Source organism: Vidua chalybeata, chromosome 21 (assembly GCF_026979565.1).
Source record: "Vidua chalybeata isolate OUT-0048 chromosome 21, bVidCha1 merged haplotype, whole genome shotgun sequence".
NCBI classification, from domain to species: Eukaryota; Metazoa; Chordata; class Aves; order Passeriformes; family Viduidae; genus Vidua; species Vidua chalybeata.
In genome coordinates this window covers 5,734,956-5,752,419 of record NC_071550.1, presented here as the reverse complement: position 1 = coordinate 5,752,419, position 17,464 = coordinate 5,734,956, and the positions used below count along the sequence as shown (strand labels likewise).

General features: G+C 42.8%; 2 protein-coding genes across 7 annotated transcripts in view; both read left to right on the top strand.

The window, feature by feature from the left end:
* The first annotated feature begins 411 nt into the window (after window positions 1-411).
* GLE1 (GLE1 RNA export mediator) lies at window positions 412-9,085 on the top strand. The gene is made up of 16 exons (XM_053962276.1): window positions 412-597; window positions 916-1,137; window positions 1,699-1,821; window positions 1,985-2,133; window positions 2,455-2,515; window positions 2,794-3,048; window positions 3,793-4,021; window positions 4,142-4,257; window positions 4,429-4,498; window positions 4,806-4,948; window positions 5,781-5,971; window positions 6,414-6,543; window positions 6,871-6,975; window positions 7,914-7,996; window positions 8,143-8,206; window positions 8,895-9,085. Exons 1-16 carry the CDS (start codon window positions 502-504, stop codon window positions 8,961-8,963), a joined length of 2,106 nt encoding a protein of 701 aa, XP_053818251.1. The 5' UTR covers window positions 412-501; the 3' UTR covers window positions 8,964-9,085.
* Window positions 9,086-11,662: 2,577 nt separating this feature from the next.
* Window positions 11,663-17,464, top strand: part of SPTAN1 (spectrin alpha, non-erythrocytic 1) — a 45,957-nt gene continuing 40,155 nt past the window's right edge. For all 6 annotated transcript variants that reach the window (XM_053962077.1, XM_053962076.1, XM_053962075.1 and 3 more), the window contains exon 1: window positions 11,663-11,741. The gene's annotated coding sequence lies outside the window, so the exon portion shown is untranslated. The remainder of the gene's footprint in view (window positions 11,742-17,464) is intronic.

Here is a 17,464-nt window from a genome sequence, read left to right as displayed (position 1 = left end):
CTGTAATTGTTCGTGTTTAACACTTTAAAAATCCCAGAAGTGCTGGGGGAGAAACCAATAAACTACATTTTAATTGGTTATGGTGGGGATTTCCTCTTTAGTAGATGTGTGTGAATTTGGAGAAGCAAACACATCCCAGGGCTGTTGGTACAGGCAACTGAATTCCAAACTATTTCTGTGGCTCACGGGTGGAGCCTTCCCTCTGCTTCTGCGACCGGGGCTAAGCAGCACAAGGCGGCCGCAGCGCTCCCTCGGCGAGCACGCACAGAATAAGCGGGAGATCGGTGGAGCCGCGTCCTTAGCGCGCCGCTGCCGGGGCCGGGACTCGAACCCGCGGCCCCGGGCCGGGCCCCGCCTCTCCGCCAGGGGGCGGCCACCGCCCCTCCCGCCGGCACGAGGCGGATGCGGCCATCGCGGCCCGGAAGGGGCGGGATGGGGCCGGCCCGGCCGTGAGACCCGCCGGGGGCCGTGAGGGAGCCCCTGGGCCAGTGCAGGATCGCCATGGAGTCCTGGCAGCTCCGCTTCGACACTCTGGAAGCCCTGCGCCTCTCCAGCAAGGGCCGGCTGAGCTACTGCAGCCACTGGCAGGAGGATGAGGTGAGGGAGTCGGCCCTGCCCGCTGGGAAACACCGACCGCTCGTCTCGGTGACACTCAGGGCTTGAAATATCCCCAGACCGGGTCCAGGCTCGGGAGCGCGGGGTCAGGGAGCGCGGCTGGTCCAAGGGGGTTCAAATGTCCTGCGAAGGTAGGATAGTCCGGAAAAAGTGTTGGAAAGACAGCAGAAAAAAGGGTTAAATGGGATACTGAGCTGCGGTGATAAAGCAGCTACTAACTGTGCGGATGTGCTCATGGTGTGTTAAAGTTTTATTGAAACTAAGGCTGTGCCGCATTCACGGGGAATGTTTTCTCTCAAGGCTGCCTTGGAAGGATGTGTGGCTCCCGTTGAGCTCTCCCCTTACTGCGGCTGGGTGCTGGACAGCCTCGGTGGGCAGTTAGCACAGGAACTCACACCCTCCGGGACTTCAACGCCCAGACAGTCCACTCCACTCCCAAAACGAGCTTCTGCGGAGAAGATCCCGCCTGGCAGCCACCGGAGCTCTTCACCACCTTCATCTACAGAGCCCAGTGAGACCAAGGTAGATTTCTGCTTTTAATTCATATGTTTATGGAGCAGCTGTGAGAAAAAAAAAAAAAAAAAAGTCCTAACTTGCTGTCATAAATTGTCAGCTTAAGGCTGGTTTGTGCTCTGTTAATTTATGGGGAAAACATCCTTAGGTTGTTTTTTTTTGTTTTTTTGTTTTTTTTTGTAGTATGAACAGGTGATGATAAAATCAATATTAACAAGACTTTTATAGAAAAATGTTTTGCAGTAGACCCAAAGCAAACTCCATTTTTCACCATAACTGAGGAAAATAGTTGGAGCTCTGTTGTGTTATGGATTAGCAGCACAGGATTTGTCCATTTGGAGGGATAAGGTCACAGAGGAGGGTCAGGACTGTTGGAAAAGTCCATGAGTAACCATACTGGTTTCTCTGGAGTCTTTGAGTGACTTACATGTATTCTGACTCTGTTTTACGAGGCAGAAGAGTAGGAAGCTGGGCAAATAATAGTTTAGGAGACTTGCTTTTTCTGTTTTCCTCCATGAGTTGCTTATCCTGTGCTTAGTTGCTGATTTTGCTTTTATACTGACTGTACAGGAAAATGATCATAGTCTCCTGGAAATCAATCAAGAAGTTGTTCCAGCAGTTCTGTCATCTAAAGTTGCAAAAGTTGAAGGCTGCATTCGGATGTATGAAGAGATGCACAGGCTGAAAGCAAAGGTAAGAAAAAATGATTGAGGGGCTGTCTGTGAATCCCAGGAGAGCTCCACAGTCAGAGGTAACAGTGCAAGGACAGCAAGTTATAAATGTTGGGCAGTTCAGTTTGTGTTTTCTTCTGTCCACATTGCTCAATGACTCCCTTTGGTGCCCCTCTGTAATGCAGGAGAGGCTGAGACAGCGGCAGGAGGAGCAGGAGCAGATGGTGAGGGCAGCCTATGCCCAGGCCAGTGAGCAGCTGAAGCGCTTTGATGAACTGAGGGAGCTGAAGCGGCATCAGGAATTCCAAGAGTTGCAAGAAGTAATGGAGAAGAGGTGAGATTGCCTCTGGTATCAATAGAATTTTATAGCATTTAATCAAAGTGCAGATTAATTCCTCTTCCTGACAGTTCTATGCTAGTTACTTGTGGTTGGAAATTTCACCTGTTGTTTGTCTTACATTAACTATCCTGTTACAATTTAGCTGTCAGAGTAGATGTCTGGCTATTGTTGAGGTTTCTGTGGTTAGAAAAAGACAACATTTATGATAGTTAAAGTTCCTTTAGCTTGTTTTAAGAATAACTTCCTGTGTGTTGGTTTGTGTTTTGTCTCCTGAATGTCTTGAATACAGTTTTTCTGTCTTTATGTGTATTGTAGCTCAAAGGAGGCTCAGGGGCAGCAAGAGAAGTTGAAGGAAGAACACCGACATAGAGCAAAGGTCTGAGATTCTTAAGAATTGTCTTTCATAAAAGACCATGACTACTGGGTGGGAACTGGAAAGACCAATTGATTTATTTGTATTTTCATGACACTCTGAAGTAAGGATGGATTTTCTGGTGCTGTCCTGGGCACCTGCTGCAGTGTGGAGATGCAGTAAAAGCACTTGTGTCCTAGGAACAGGAAGGCCCTGTAAATCTGGAGCCATCAGACCAGGAAGGAACTGTACAACTAGAGTTATTGAGGTATTTTATGACTCTTGTGTCTTTGTCTCCCCAGATATTGAACCTAAAATTGCGTGAGGCAGAGGAGCAGAGGCAGCGCCAGGAAGAGCTGGAACGTTTGCGCAAGGAAGAGGGCCAGGAGAGACTGCGCCGCCTTTATTCCATCCAGGAGGAGCTGCTGCAGCTGAACCAGCAGATTGATCCCAACTACAGGCACAAAGACTTGCCCAGAATTGATCTGTCTGCATACAGCAATCGTGGCAACCAGATCTGTGGACTGGTGTCAGGGCTCATCCGCACCACGAGCGAGGTACAGGCTCTGGAGTTGTTAACTTGGGCTGTCATTCCTTCATAAAGCTCCCTGTCATTGTCTTCAAAGGCAGCTTCTCATGAAGCCCTTAAATAAGATATCACAGCAATGATTTTAGATATTCATCCTATAAAGCACTAAATTTCAAAGGGGAATTCTTTCCTCTGGCACTTCAGCTGTTCTCTTGAAAATGGCTTATCAAAATGCATGAGAACTTCTACAGAGGAAAGATTCAAATTAAATTGCTGGAAACTCGTGCTGTAAAGTTCCCTCTGTGACAGTGGACTGGTTCATGAATTGTTAAATACTGAACATCTTACCATTCTCCTCTCCTCTCAAGCTTTTCTGCAGTAGCTGGCTTTCCTTGACATTTTTTCTTTCTAGGATGGATACAAGTCTTGAAAGATAAAGTGCTAATAAGGCTAATCCTATGTTCCAGTTTGTCACAGCTGGCTTTCAGCAGAGGGGGCTGTCAAGGCTTTGCACTGGAGTTCACTTGCACTTGTACAAGTGTATTATTAATTTTTGTTGTCCAATATCTTAGGATATTTAGTCATGGACTTGCATTATTTACAAATATTATGACCAGTGTTATGTACAAATAAAGGAGATGGGGATAAAATACGTAGTTAGCTCCCAGATTATCTGAAGGCAAATGCTTCAAAGGCTCCTTGTGCTGGCAGTTGGCCCTCTGACTCTGGAACCAAAGGTTAATGCTGTGTAACCTCTCATGTTTCTTGGCAGAAAGGGTTCCCAACTCAAGCAGATGTGGCCAGCACTGAACGAGCTCTGCAGGAGATGCGAGGGTTGATATCCAGCATGCAGCAGGAAATCACTGCAGCTCTAGAAGAAAAGAAGAGGAAAGATGAAGAGGAAAAGAGACAAAAGCAGAAAGAGTTAGAGAAAAAAGAGCAGATGAAGAGTCAGACTCCTGCCCCTGCACAGCAGTCAGGGGAAAAGCAGCAGAAGGAAGGTTGGTGTGGCTTTTTTAAAAATATTTTTTATTCCTTTGACTTGCATTTTTAAAAAACGAGTTTTCTCACTAGAGGTTTAGGTCTTTTTTAGTTATCTTTTTTTTTTTTTTAAATAACAGGACTTCAGGTTAAAACAGAAGAAAGTATCATGCAGTGGTACCAGCAGCTTCAGGATGCTGCTGAGCAATGTGTTGCTGCTTTCAGTGAAATTGGAAACTGCAAAGGCAACACTGAGGTATGAACAAATTACTAATATTGTTGAAGAGAGATTATATTAATTTCTAATTTCTTAATTAAAAAAAATTAAAACTATTGTAGCAGCCTCTGTTACCATTCTGCTCATCCAAGCTAATATAGATATATACTTGTTTGGAAAGGATTTTAAAGTTGTTTGTTTGTTCTCCAGGTGAAGAAGATAAAAACCAACTTGCAGAAAGCAGCTACAATCCCTGTGAGCCAGATCTCTAGCATATCAGGTCAGGACAACACCAAGAGCTCAATCCCACTGAAATTCCTTTTGCTTTAGAGGTTTTATGAGGGCACAAGCATATAAAGTGTTCCTGTAGCAGAAAGCTGACCTGTACACAGCCTATCTGTGCAGGAGGGTTTGCTTGTGTTTTGAGGGCCTGTTGCTTAAAACATCTTTCTTCAGTGGGATTAAGTTTGGTTAATCAGATGGAGCAAGGATGTGGGTCTGGTATTGGTGAGCTTGATGTGGTCTGGGTAAGCCTTGTCTGCTGTTCCCTTATCTTCTGTCTCCATACATTCCTTCTGTATTTGCAGGCTCTAAGCTGAGGGAGGTGTTTGACAAAATCAATAACCTGCTGTCTGGGAAGCCTGTTCAGACTGAAGGGCAAACGGTGTCCGTGACTCAGCATCCACAGGGGCTGGAGTTTGTTTGCTACAAACTTGCAGAGAAGTTTGTGGTGAGGAAATCTCTTTTTTTGGGGTGGCACAGGTAGCCAGTGCACCAGGAGATGCCTTTGGACACTGAACTGTCTCTTCAGCTATGAAGAACAAAATCATTGGGTGTTCAGTTTGCCTGTATGAATGCAGTGAAAAAACTTAGTTTCTCTTTAACTTCCAACCTTTGTTTTATTTCTTCTGGGAGGAAAAACTTCTAAATTTCAGGCATATGTCTTACATATTTTGAACTAGTTAGGTGCACTGTTGTGGAAAATAGTTTGATAGTTAATTTATGGTGTATCACAAAACTGTATATAGGCCCAAACCTTATATTTTGGCAGAATTTGGGGGACAAAAACCCGAACACTAATACTCAAGAGGCAAATTTCAGTCCCTGCTTTCTTGTTAGCACCTCTCAAGAAATGAAGTTTGAGTTGTTTTTTTGAATTTGGCAGAATTTTTCTCTTTATTTGCAAAATTTGGGCTCTTTGAAACTTTTGTCCCTGCAGGAACAAATGCATGCAAAAATCAGCATATGGAGTAAAACTGTCACTAATTTGTAAACATTTGAAAGTGATTCTTTGGGTTGAGAATATCCGTGCAGCCTGCACTTTAAGCCTGTGTTTGCTAATCCCATTTTTCTATTCTGAGCCACAGTTTATTGTCATCCTCTGTGGGAGCTGAGGATATGTGGCTTCATCAGCTTTTCTGTCCTTGGTTCATAGCCATGGAAATGTTCAGATTCTTCTTCAGATTCTAGTAAAGGCTAACTCCAAAAATGAAGATTTTTTTTTTTTTGCCTGAGAAATTACTTGAAGGAGTGGTGGCTGACTTTTCTTTTCTACCCTCCAGAGACATGGGGAAGGAGAAGTATCTTTTCACCATGATTCAGCTTTCCCAATTGCTGTGGTGCTCTCAGGAATCTGGGAATTACACCCTCGAGTCGGAGACATTTTTTTAGCTCATCTGCACAAAAAATGCCCATATTCTGTGCCATTTTACCCTGCTCGGAAAGAAGGGACTTCTATGGAAGAGTATCAGAGGTAAATTTACTACTGGACTTACTCTGCATGAACCCTCAAGGGTGAAGACTGTTTTGAGAGAACTCCACTTTCCCCCATCCCTGAGCACATAGGCATTGACTCTGGAGGTTCACTCACAAGTGTGTACAAACCATCTCATTCCAGCCCCCTGCCATGGCAGGGCCACCTTCCTCTAGACCAGGTTGCTCAGAGCCCCATCCAGCCTGTCCTTGAGCATTTTCTTGGATGGGGCAGCCATATCTTCTCTGTGACCTGTTCCAGTGCCTCACCAAATGGTGGAACATATGATCCAGAGGGTAATGGTCAGCCTTTGCAATAATTCTTGCATGTTTTTGAAGAATCCCTATTCTCAGTAGAGTTGACTTCAAGTAAGCTGAGAGCTGCAGGGACTCGAGTGAATGTGTTTTCCTGTACTAAAACTAGAATGTTTTCTCATACTAAGGATGCTTGGATATGAAGTTCATGATTCCAAAGTGGAAGAACAAGATCATTTTCTTAAAAGGATGTCAGGAATGATTCGTCTCTATGCTGCCATCATTCAGCTCCGCTGGCCTTATGGAAACAAACAAGGGGTATGTGTGTGGCATTATACTTAGAACCTTGTTACTATCCCAGGATTGTATTGTATTAAATGTATTGGAAGCTTGTTTTGTAGTTGAAGTGTGCTGACTTTAACCTAGCTCAGGATATATTTGGAGGAAAATGTTCATAACCATGATGAACAAAGCAATGCCAAGTAATTAATGGTGTGAACTTCTATTTCCTTTATGTTTTCACAATGATCAAGTTTTATGTCAAGTTTTATAAAGAAGAAAGTCAATCAGAAAACTGTCTGCTTTGATAATTGTGTTTTACAAGTCATAAAGCAAGTGCTGAGTAGCTTCTTTCTTCCTTTATAGGCACATCCTCACGGTCTGAGCTATGGATGGCGCTGGCTTGCGCAGATGTTGAATCTGGAGCCTCTGGCAGATGTGACAGCTATGCTGCTTTTGGATTTCCTGGAAGTAAGTGGTGTGGATAACTGTTAGTAGTTAAATGTCACCAATTTACATCCCTTTTGGGTTGTGAAGGAATTGCTGAGGTGAGATTCACAGCAGGTTTTTCTAACTTGGTCTTATTCCTTCAGAAAGGAATGTGAATATTTCCACCTTCTTGCAAATACAGCTTTGGAGCTGAATGATTTAAAAACTGAAGTTTTTATAAACACTATTTCTGTTGTTGTATTTGATTCTGTTTAAGGTTTCTGGTATTTTAAAAATAGCTGTATGGTCTTATATAAGGTCTGTTCTAAGTTCTTGGCAGTTTGTATTGTGCAAAGAGGTCCTGTGGCTGCTCCAGCCAAATTAGTTGATAAAACAGGATAGATTTTTCAGGCTGAAAAGATCAGAGCCTGATGGATATTAATTGTTTCTCCTAAGATAATAGGCCTATGCTAAATAACAGCCAAAGTTAAAGGCTGAAGTCAGGGGACACAAACACTGTTGAACACAAGCAGCTTCTCTGCTCTTCAAATGCTTCTAAAGAACTGTAAAAGTACAGATGAGAAAGTAGGAGGTGAAATACCCCATGGGGGATTCTGTTAGGGATGGTGAAGTCAGAGGAACACTTGTCCTGTAAACTGTATGGAGAAAACTGATCACTGCACACAGCAGTAATCACAGTGGGGAAATGACCACAGTGTGCCCCAGCAAATTGTGTTAGGAATGAGAACTATTTTTGGAGGGAAACTGGGGTGAAATGAAGGATGTCAAGATTCATATAACAGGAAAGAAGGGGATTGTGGTAGCAGTAATAGCATTTAGAGGATTTGCTTGTTTTAGTGTAGGTGTATTTCTTTAAATGTCTGAATAAAGCATTAAGTTGTTGGTATGGAGCAGATTCATTGCAGCTGTCATGCAAGTCTGAAACCCAGTCCTGTAAACCTGGCCTTTCTGTATCACAGGTGTGTGGCAATGCTCTGATGAAGCAGTACGGGATTCAGTTCTGGAAAACAATGTTCTTTATCCAGAAATCCTATATCCCAAGGTATGATATCTGGGGTTAGGAATGTTGGTCTACACTCTGAAATGACTCATCCATGTTTTCCAATCCCTGCCATCCACCCCCACACCCACATGTGAATCAAACACGACTTTCTAAAAGGATTTTGAAACATGCTGTTGTTTCTGCAGAATTGAAGCTGTGACCAGCTCTGGCCAGATGGGCTGTTTGTCACGTTTGAAGAATTTCGTGCAGGTAAAGCAGTTTTGGGGTTTTTTTTTGTTCATTTAATTTTCAGGTGTTTTGGTTTGGGTTTTGTTTTTTCCCACCACTGAATATATGCATCATTTGGATAATGAGGTTGGCACTGCTTGCCACCCACCAGACCTCTCTCTATGATCTAATCCATCTTTTTTAACTTTTCAATTACTGAATTACCTTAATGATAGTTATGATATCAAACATGTTGCTGCTTTCTTACCTCACACCTAATTTTTATCAATGAAAATGTATTTTGGTTATAAAGGAAGATCAGTGAGAGGGGATGTACAGGTTGAGGAGGATTCTGCTGAGTCATTTCTGTCATGGCTGTTTCTTATCAGTAGTTGCGTGTTTTTAGCACTTGTCCTGATTAAATATATGGGGAAGTGACAATTTGAACTGGTCTCTGTAGTGTTTGTTTAGCATTGCATTCTGTATATTTTTTTAATAAAGCTTGCAGAACAGTAAAATACTTGATTGTTTAAATTGTTCTGTGAATGTTGACTTAGATGATATTAAAATATGACAGCTTTGAAGTTGTACTTTCATTTAATAATTAAACTGGCACATTTTATTACTAATGCTTTGAATGTATAGTAAGAGCCATCAGAATGCCTGAGAGAAGGTGCCAAATTAAGATACACATTTATTTATCTTTATTATTTGTCTTTCTCTCCATTAGAAATGTCTACGTGCAGAGGAAATTCCATTACCAAAGGGCATTCTGACACCTTCCTTTTGGAGAACATAAATCAGCCTGTATTTCCTTTCCCCTTAAAGTTTAATTCAAGAAGACTGATTGGTTAGTCTTTGAAGCTAATCTTTGCATTAGATCTTTATAAGTTTTTGTATAATAAATTACTGAAAGTTCAAGACTTTTCCTTCATATGTTTAATCATGTGGAAGATGCTTTAAATCCATTGTCCTGATGGCTCCAGAGGTTAAGTACTCTTGGACTGAAAAATTGCACAGTGCTGTTTGGCTCATGGAAGTGAAAATACCTCACAGCTTTATGAACTCTTAACAGCGTAATCAATCTCAAAATTACTGCTAGAAATTTATTTTTGTATTTCTTACATCTTTTCTAATTCAACTGCAGTTATGCTGATGGACTTGTTTGTCTCAACATCATCTAAAATCTATGGTGAGGCTGGTGAAGGTTGAGCAGTACTGACATCTCCCTTGGATGCAACTTCACTCCGAAAGGCAGGATTCTGGGTTGAAGGGAAGTAGACTCACTGCTCCAAAAGTTCTGTGGGCCAAAGAAGAGCTCCTGTAACAATCAAAGTTCTGGTTTTGTTTTTTTTTTTGTTTTTTTTCTGTCAGTCAAGAAAATCCACAGCTCCTTAATGAATAGGGGAGATGGGAAATCTGTTGGATTTACAGTGAGCTGTCATTGAACTGTTTTGGTGGCCTCTAAGATGACAAAATTTACTTCTGAGGTCTACAAGGTAGTTAATTATTCTGCCAGTATACTGTTGCAAGTTGAAAATGTTGGTTTTTTTTTTACCAGACTGGGGCTTGTTTTTCCTAGAGGCACCATGATTTGAAGCTGTAGAACATGGAATTGAGGTTCTCATATGAAAATATGAATTTGATTTTCCATATAGTTCTTGAGATTGCTTAGAAGAGGTTGTAACATGTGCTTTGGAATTCAGGCCTGTAAAACCCTTAACATTGTCTTTAAAATGGTCTAGTACCCAAGTTAGATTTGTATTTGGTTTATGTATTTTGTAAACTGACTCTGGAATACTTTAGACTGTTACCTTGTGATTGTTCTGGGAAATTGGAAATATCCTCCTGGTGTCCTTTTTGCCAGATAACTCTGAAGCAATGTGACTTTTATTAGTATACTTGAAAATGTATGAGGTTTTTTCATACTGAGTGGAGATGTTTTAATTATATATTGCATATTCATAATTATGGAGGAGATTCACTTTGCCAAGACAGTAATTGGTCTTGTCTGTTAGAAACAATTGTCTGCCTGTGCCAAACCCAAGGAAGAATTTGTTGATGTACTTGTGAAATACAATACTACTTTTTTTGCTGACAGCTACTTGGGGTTTCTAACATTTGTGGGGTAAATAAAAGTATATATTTTTATAAAAAAAAAACAAGTTATCCTCTTCTGCCTCAGTAAAGAGAATCCACATGCCTACTATTTTAAAAATACTAATATGAATACTAAATGAATAATGTGTATGCTTCATAAGAATCAATATTTGTTTTTAGATGTAGCTTGAGGTTGTATCTGCTGCTTGAGCTGAATGTTTGACTTGTTTTTGTCATTTTAGCAGGTTTGGGTGTTAGCCAGTTGGTGCTGTTAAGATGCAATGCAAATAAGGTCATGTGCATATATCCCTGGTGGTTTTGCATGTACGTTTATATCAAATATGACCAAGGAGAGCATTGCAGATGTGAAAATACTGTGCCTTCAGGAGGAGATGCATCAAAGTTGGTGTGAGTCAGACTTCTGCTTGGAGACAGGAGTTCCAGGCAGTCCCAGGGATGCAGTGTCACCATAAGTGCCTGTGCTTCCAATTAAGTACTTCACTCAAATAAAGTGTTATTAATTCACACAGCCATCAAACCCACTCACCACTTCGAGCCAATAACATTCTTGCTGCCTTTCAGCCCTCTAGACTCTAATTATTTCATTTTTTTTAGAGTAGAATGTGTCTATTTTAAACACTGATTTAATGCTAAAGGCTCATTTTCCTTTGAATTTATGCATCAGCTTTTCAGAAATAGCTTTCCCTTGACAGGCGCTCGCAGCCTTTTGATGCTGTGTCCTTGCCAGGCTTCTGGGTGACACTGCACAGTGCTTCAAGCAGCCATTCTTACCTATACATCTGGATATAAATTTTATATATGAGTATGTGCGTGTGTTATACATATATATAAACACACATTTATATAATGTAAAACTAACGAAGCTGCTGCTTTGACCGTGGCTGGATGCTGCACTGGTGACCTGTCCTCATCACTGAGCCGCAGAACCTCGACTGTCACACCCAAACTGACCCTGACTCCGGAGAAGGGGGCAGAGACCCCTCTGCCGACCCCCTGCGCGGACATTTTAACCGATTGCCCCTCTAATAAAGTGATTTTGTGGTGCCCGAGGCCGGTCCTTGCAGGGCACAAGCGCTTCCCGCACCCTGCTCCTCGGCTCGGCTCTTTCCGGAATCGCTCGGACCTTCCGAAACGTCTCGTGCCTTTCCGGACCCTCTCCCTCGTTTTTTTCCGAACACCTCGGTGTCTCCGGAACTGCTCGTGGGTTTCCGGATTCACTCGTCTCTCTCCGGATCCCCGTCGTTCACCGGCAGAGCACTGGTGGGCGTGGCCTCCCCGCGCTCCTTTCCCGATTCTTTCCGAAGTTCTTCGTCTCTTTCCGCCGACCGGGCAGGGCCGCTCTGCGGCGCTGACGTCACCTCCGGCCGGGCTATAAAAGGGCGGGTGCGGGCGGCGCGCGCGGTCCGTGGCGGAGGGCGCGGAGGCGGCTGGAGGTCCCTGCGCACCCACAGACCCGGTGAGGGGATGGGGCGAAGGGCGGGCTGGGGGCGCCGCGCGGCCTTCACCGCGCCCCGCTCGGGCTCACCCAGCCCCGCACGCACAGCGGGCACAGGTGTGCGGGTGAGCCGGGGGAGGCTGAGGCCGGCCCTGCCCTGCCTCCCCGGGCGTCCCGGCCGCCGCTCGCTCTCGCCCTCCGCGACTCCGCCGGGCGGTTCTTTATCGCAGGGCGCCGCAGAGCCGGGCCCGGTGTCTCCCCGCGGGCCTCGGGCGAGCGGAGCGGAACGAAGGGCGGGGGTGCGGCGCGAGTGAAGGGCGGGCGGGCAGGGAGCGGCCGCAGCCGCCCTGAGCAGCGCGACCCGCGGCTGGAATCCCATTCAGCGCCCCGGGGAGGGACAAACGGGCGGACAATAACATCCCCGGCGGCTAACAGCCCCCGCCGTGCCCGCCCGTCCCTTCGCGGGTGCCACCCGGCATTTCCCGGGGACAATTCCCGGGGGATGGAGCCCCCGGCGCTCCGCGGCGCCGGGAATCGTTGCACAGCAATGGCTCCCGCGGCTGCCCAGCCCTGTCCAAGGTCAGGAGATGCGGGAGGAGAAGGAAGGAGCGATGGAGGGGCCGGGGCCGCGGGGAGAGCCCGTGCCGCAGGGCCCGGGGGTCTCCGGGCAGGGACGGACACGGGGGCGGCTCAGCAGAGCTGACAAGCAGGGAGGCATTTAAACGGAATCTCCCGACCTCTGTTCCTTTCATATATGTGTTACTTTGTATGTAGGGCAAGGTCTACTGCTTCCTTTGTAAAAGAATCAGGATTCGTCCCTGCCCTGGTTATTTCTTTAATTTTTATTTTAAATTTATTTAAAACAAATCCAAATCAAGTGTTTCTCAATTTGTTGCCCACATACACCTTACCTGGTTATAACCATAAAAATCTGCATTGTTGGGTCATAAATATGTGCCAATAGGGCAACCATTTTCCCTGATATTGAAGGAAAACCAAGCAATTACCACTGTATATTTTTTTCAGCAGGTTCATATTGGCTGTTCAGGATTTTTTTGTGGCTGTTTTATCATAAACCAGGTTTGTGATCCAGTCGAAAATGTACGTGACTCCTGAGCAGTCTTTCATACATATTTAAATAGGTTTTGAAGAGCAGTTGTCTGGAGATGGTGGATGAGCATATCAGGGAAAAAAAAAGAAAAAACATCCCAAAAAAAGCCAACTCAGCCTGAAATGGTTCTGTATCTTTCTGGAAAACAAATAATCCATTTTCTTTTGGCATTTTTGTTTTCAGCAAAGTGCCAGAAGATTCCAATGACTGTGTTCACCAAAAGGCCTTAGTCAGGGATTCAGATTTGTTCAACACAAATTTTAAACCCCACTGTTGGATTTTCATGCATTTATATGCAACTAGTTCTTCCTTGTGCTCTTCCTTGAAATCTTCATTTGTCCTTATTTATGGATTGTGCAGAGAAAATAATGGTCAAAAGGTTGAAAATGGGTTGCTTTCTGCTTCATTGTGTGCAGTATCTGTAACCATAATAATGGAATTGTTAAGCTGTGGAAAATACTTAAACTAAGATAACAGGTTACATTGTTCACAAGAAGTCATTTATTTCTGTTCTTGTTGAAATAAAAAGCCACAATATCCATATTGGTCAAACTGAAGTCAAAATTTCATTTAAAGAAACAGATTTAGATGTAATGCTCATATGAAATCTGTAGTTCAGGAAGTTAAACATAATTCTGGTTGATTTTAACAAAAATGGTGGTTACATTTACACGTTTTAAACATTTTTTGCACATTTTTCTCCTGCACAGCAGTCGGATAAGAGAGGCCTTGATTCTCTTGGTGGAGGGTGGTGCCTCTTGGTGAGAAATTTGTATTTACAACTAACACAAATAGCTTGGTATCTTTGCTGCCTTTTTTTTTTTTTTTTTTCTGTGTAATGTATTTTTGGGGTTGTAAATGTTTTAATCATAAATACATTGCTTTTTGGAGACCGTTGATCACTTCCCCTCTATCGGAGGAAATAATACAAATTCCTCCCTTTTCTCCTCTGCTCGTTAGTGTAGTGTGGGAGTTTGTTTTTTCCATTTGTCCCTGGAGTGAGTGTAGGCAGCAGAAGAATGGGGTGGAGCAGACTGCAGATGTCGTGGATGGAGACTGAGGCTGGGAGCCCGGCCGGGGTTCCAGCAGGGGGAACGTGCCGGCTCCCTGCTGCAGCTGACACAGGTGAAGCTGTGCAAATGCCACAGAGACCTCCACAGCTCCAGCACGCACAAGGACACACACACTGCTGCAGTTTTCCATGGAGGGATTGCAGTCTGTGGGGCTGGGGAAGACAAGGAAATTTTCAGCTGAAAATTCTGTGGATTGGACATTCTTAACAGCTGCATCTCAAAAAATGTCATCTCAAAAAATACCTTCTGTCGCAACTGCTACCTGTCCATTTTTTGTTGTGGCAATGGAAAGTCAACATTTTTGTAGAGATTTACATTCCAAACCTTCTGATTGAATTTGTGTCTTCAAATTAAGCTGTCACACTTGATTTATACTGTGGCAAGAACCATCATTTGCCAAGTCCAGATAACTTGCTTTACTTTCTGTTTCTGACCTTCAGATTATGGTATTTTTTTTTTGTTTGTTTGTTTTGAACTAACTGGAAGGGTTAGTACATACTGAATTAACTAAGTTTTCCTGTTTATATTGTAACCTTCTTTTTGCATGAGAGGGTCTTGTCATTTTCCATAGCTTGGGTAATACTAACACCAAATTGTTTTATGTAAAAAGGAAGCAAAAGGAAAGTGATTAACAGGTACTTTGACAGAAAAATTTCAGCCATATCCTTATGCTGGTCGTTAGTTGAATGTTATCTTGATTTCCCCCTCCCTTTTAGACTCTACATTCTTCCATCATGTTGTCATCGTTTCGTAAAGTCAAAGTCCAGGTATTTTTCCATAATGCATGAAGTGCCCTTGCCACACTTGCCTGCCTTTATTGCAGTGACCTGTTTGTAACAAAAACCACTCGTTTGAATTTATTCTATACAGCAGGTGCTTTATTTGCACTTAGTGTGAGTCTGATCTGCCTTTCCTTTAATACTTTGAGTTGCCTAATTTCTGTCTGTGATGCATGATGTGTGAACATTTTGTAGGAGTTATAGTTCAATATAATCAGGTTTCGATACTGATTCATTTTCCAGGAGGTTTTTATTTTAAAATGTACATGAGCAGAATCTTTTTCTTTATAGCTTCTGCAAATCAACTGTGAGGAGATTTACAGTGTAGAACATTGTGCATTCAAAGTTGGTCTGGTTCCTATTCATCCACTTGCACAAATTTATAATCCTTGAGTTGTTGTGCTGTAACTGTTTCTACACAGTGATGCTTCTGTTTCAGTGGTGGTAAAATAAATAGGATGTATGGATCAGACTTCAGCTGGGGAACACAAGCAATTAGATTTTATTTGGAAATGGTAGTGATGTAAATGTTTATACTGCAATTAAAATTATAATGAAAAGATAACAAATGGGGATGAAAAATGCTGGGGTTAATGATATAATCTTGCATTACCTGTAAACTGCATTTCTGCAATGCAGTCAAGGTAATTTGCTTTCTCAGGAGTCTCAGCAGAGTGCAGTCCTTGCCAGCCCTGGATAGTTTTATCAAAGGTCTGTGATGTTAAAGCAAAAGCAAATTCCAAAAGCCCCCTTTTATGTGAAGACACCAAATTCAGATGGGCAGTTCAACTGCTCTTGTTTAAATAGTGGAATTGAGATTTTAAGATTAAATGCCTAAAAATGTCTTTATCTGTCTTCATATTTCAAAAGTGCATAGTTGAGGCTGTGCTCAAACCCTCTTGTCAGCCTAAATCACTAGCTTTGCAACCACTTTGGTTTAAAGAATTTACTTTTTTTTTCTTCTAATGCGACAGTTTCTGCATCCCTGCAATACCTGCTTAAATTTTGGGGCTGGTTTGAATTTTACCTGCACTGTGGTTAGTTCTACAGCATCAAACAGCAACTTCAGCACATCTTGATTTTTTTTTTTTTTTTTTTTTTTTTTTTTTTTTTTTTTTTTTGGGACTGCAGTGCTTGACTGATTTTTTTCTGGCTTGGAATTTGCGGAGGTTTGGGGCTGTCAGTGACCTTCCTTAACAGCATATTTGGACACAGTGTTCTGCTGCACGTAGTCTAACCTTAAATTGTCTTTATTTTGTAAAAGTTAAATTCAACAAACCAAAAGGCCAGGCATTAATTTTGTCCCAATAGTGTCCCAATCTCTAGGATAGGATATGGCATCCTTTGGCTCCTTCTCCGTAACACAACATGCTCAGGCTCCCTTTGCAGGAGCTGTGCATGTTTTCAGAAGGATTCTCTTTGATTTCCTGGCACTACAAGTACTTATGGACTTCCCTAAGCCAGGCAGTCATGGTGGTTTGTTTCTTCCCTGGCGTTTTGAGGGAGCTGTGAATTGGAGAAATCAAAGCTGGGGAAAATGTGTGTTTGTTTTTTGTTTTTTTTCTCTGTTCTTTTGAAGGTTATTTTCACATCCATTTTTTGCTTAAAGAAGAAAGCTCAGCAATCTGTTCCCGTTCCTCAGGAGGGAGTAGCTGATATCAGTTAAATCTTCTTTAGACAAGATTGATGATGTGTGATGTTGGTGAACATAAAAAAAAAAAATGCATTGAGCTATTCATGTGTGCATACTTGGGAAGCAGGAATGTTTTAGTAGGGAAAATATTTCTGTTACAGGCTACTGCTGAGGTCATGTATGATGAATATGTGTAACACATGAGGACGTGTCTTAAGGGAAAATTATTTTACTACTTCTGAAGATCTTTATGTACTGATACCTGATTGTTTTTCAGGCAAAGGAGTTAGATTTTTTTTAAGCTTTGTGTAATTGCTTTTAAAAATACACTAAAATCTTCTGCCTAGCACTGAATGTATTTCACATTTGTGCATTTAAATCCCTGAAAACATGTTTTGATGAGGGAAATGCTGACAGCTCTGCTGTGTGGCACCGCTGTAATTCCTGTTGAACCCACCTCGATGCTGCTGTTCCCGAACTTGAATGGTGTTGCTGACATCATCGCTGTTGCGCTGCAGTATCTGTAAATACCTGCAGTTGTGTATTTTAGTGTGCTATTATGTATCACTTGATTTGACTGGGGAAGGCATAAATGGAAGGATGAGAGTAATAAGTTTGTTTCGTTGTTTCAGGCTTTTTCCCTTCATTTTCCAACTTCTTTTTGTTGGTTGTTTCTTTTCCTTTTTAAATAACATCACCAAAACGGTGCGGAGTGAAGAAGCATTTCTAATATTTTTAGTTAAGACATAAGCTGACCTAATGTTAGTCTTACAGCATGAAAGCAGGAATGAAATGTCACCAGGACAGTCCAGATGTGCTGTCTGGGGCCTGGAAAGTTCCCTCAGCCCCGTCGTTATCGCCCTGCACCGGCTGTGCCGGGCGGGGCGGAGGGATGACACTGGTTATCTGGGGACAGCCTGGCACAGTCATATCCCAGTGCTTTTCACCTTAAAAACTTTTAGTTGGTGGGATTTGTGCAAGAAGTGCAGAGGTGTATCCTAGGTGTCTTCAAATGGTGTAGTTGAACCAAGAAGTTTTGGGACTATTTTGGAGGGGTGTTTGATATTCCAGGGAGTGCTGCAGTTGGAGGTGATAACATGGGAGGGAGGGAGACTGCATTGTTCTGCAGCATCCATGACTTTTGAGTT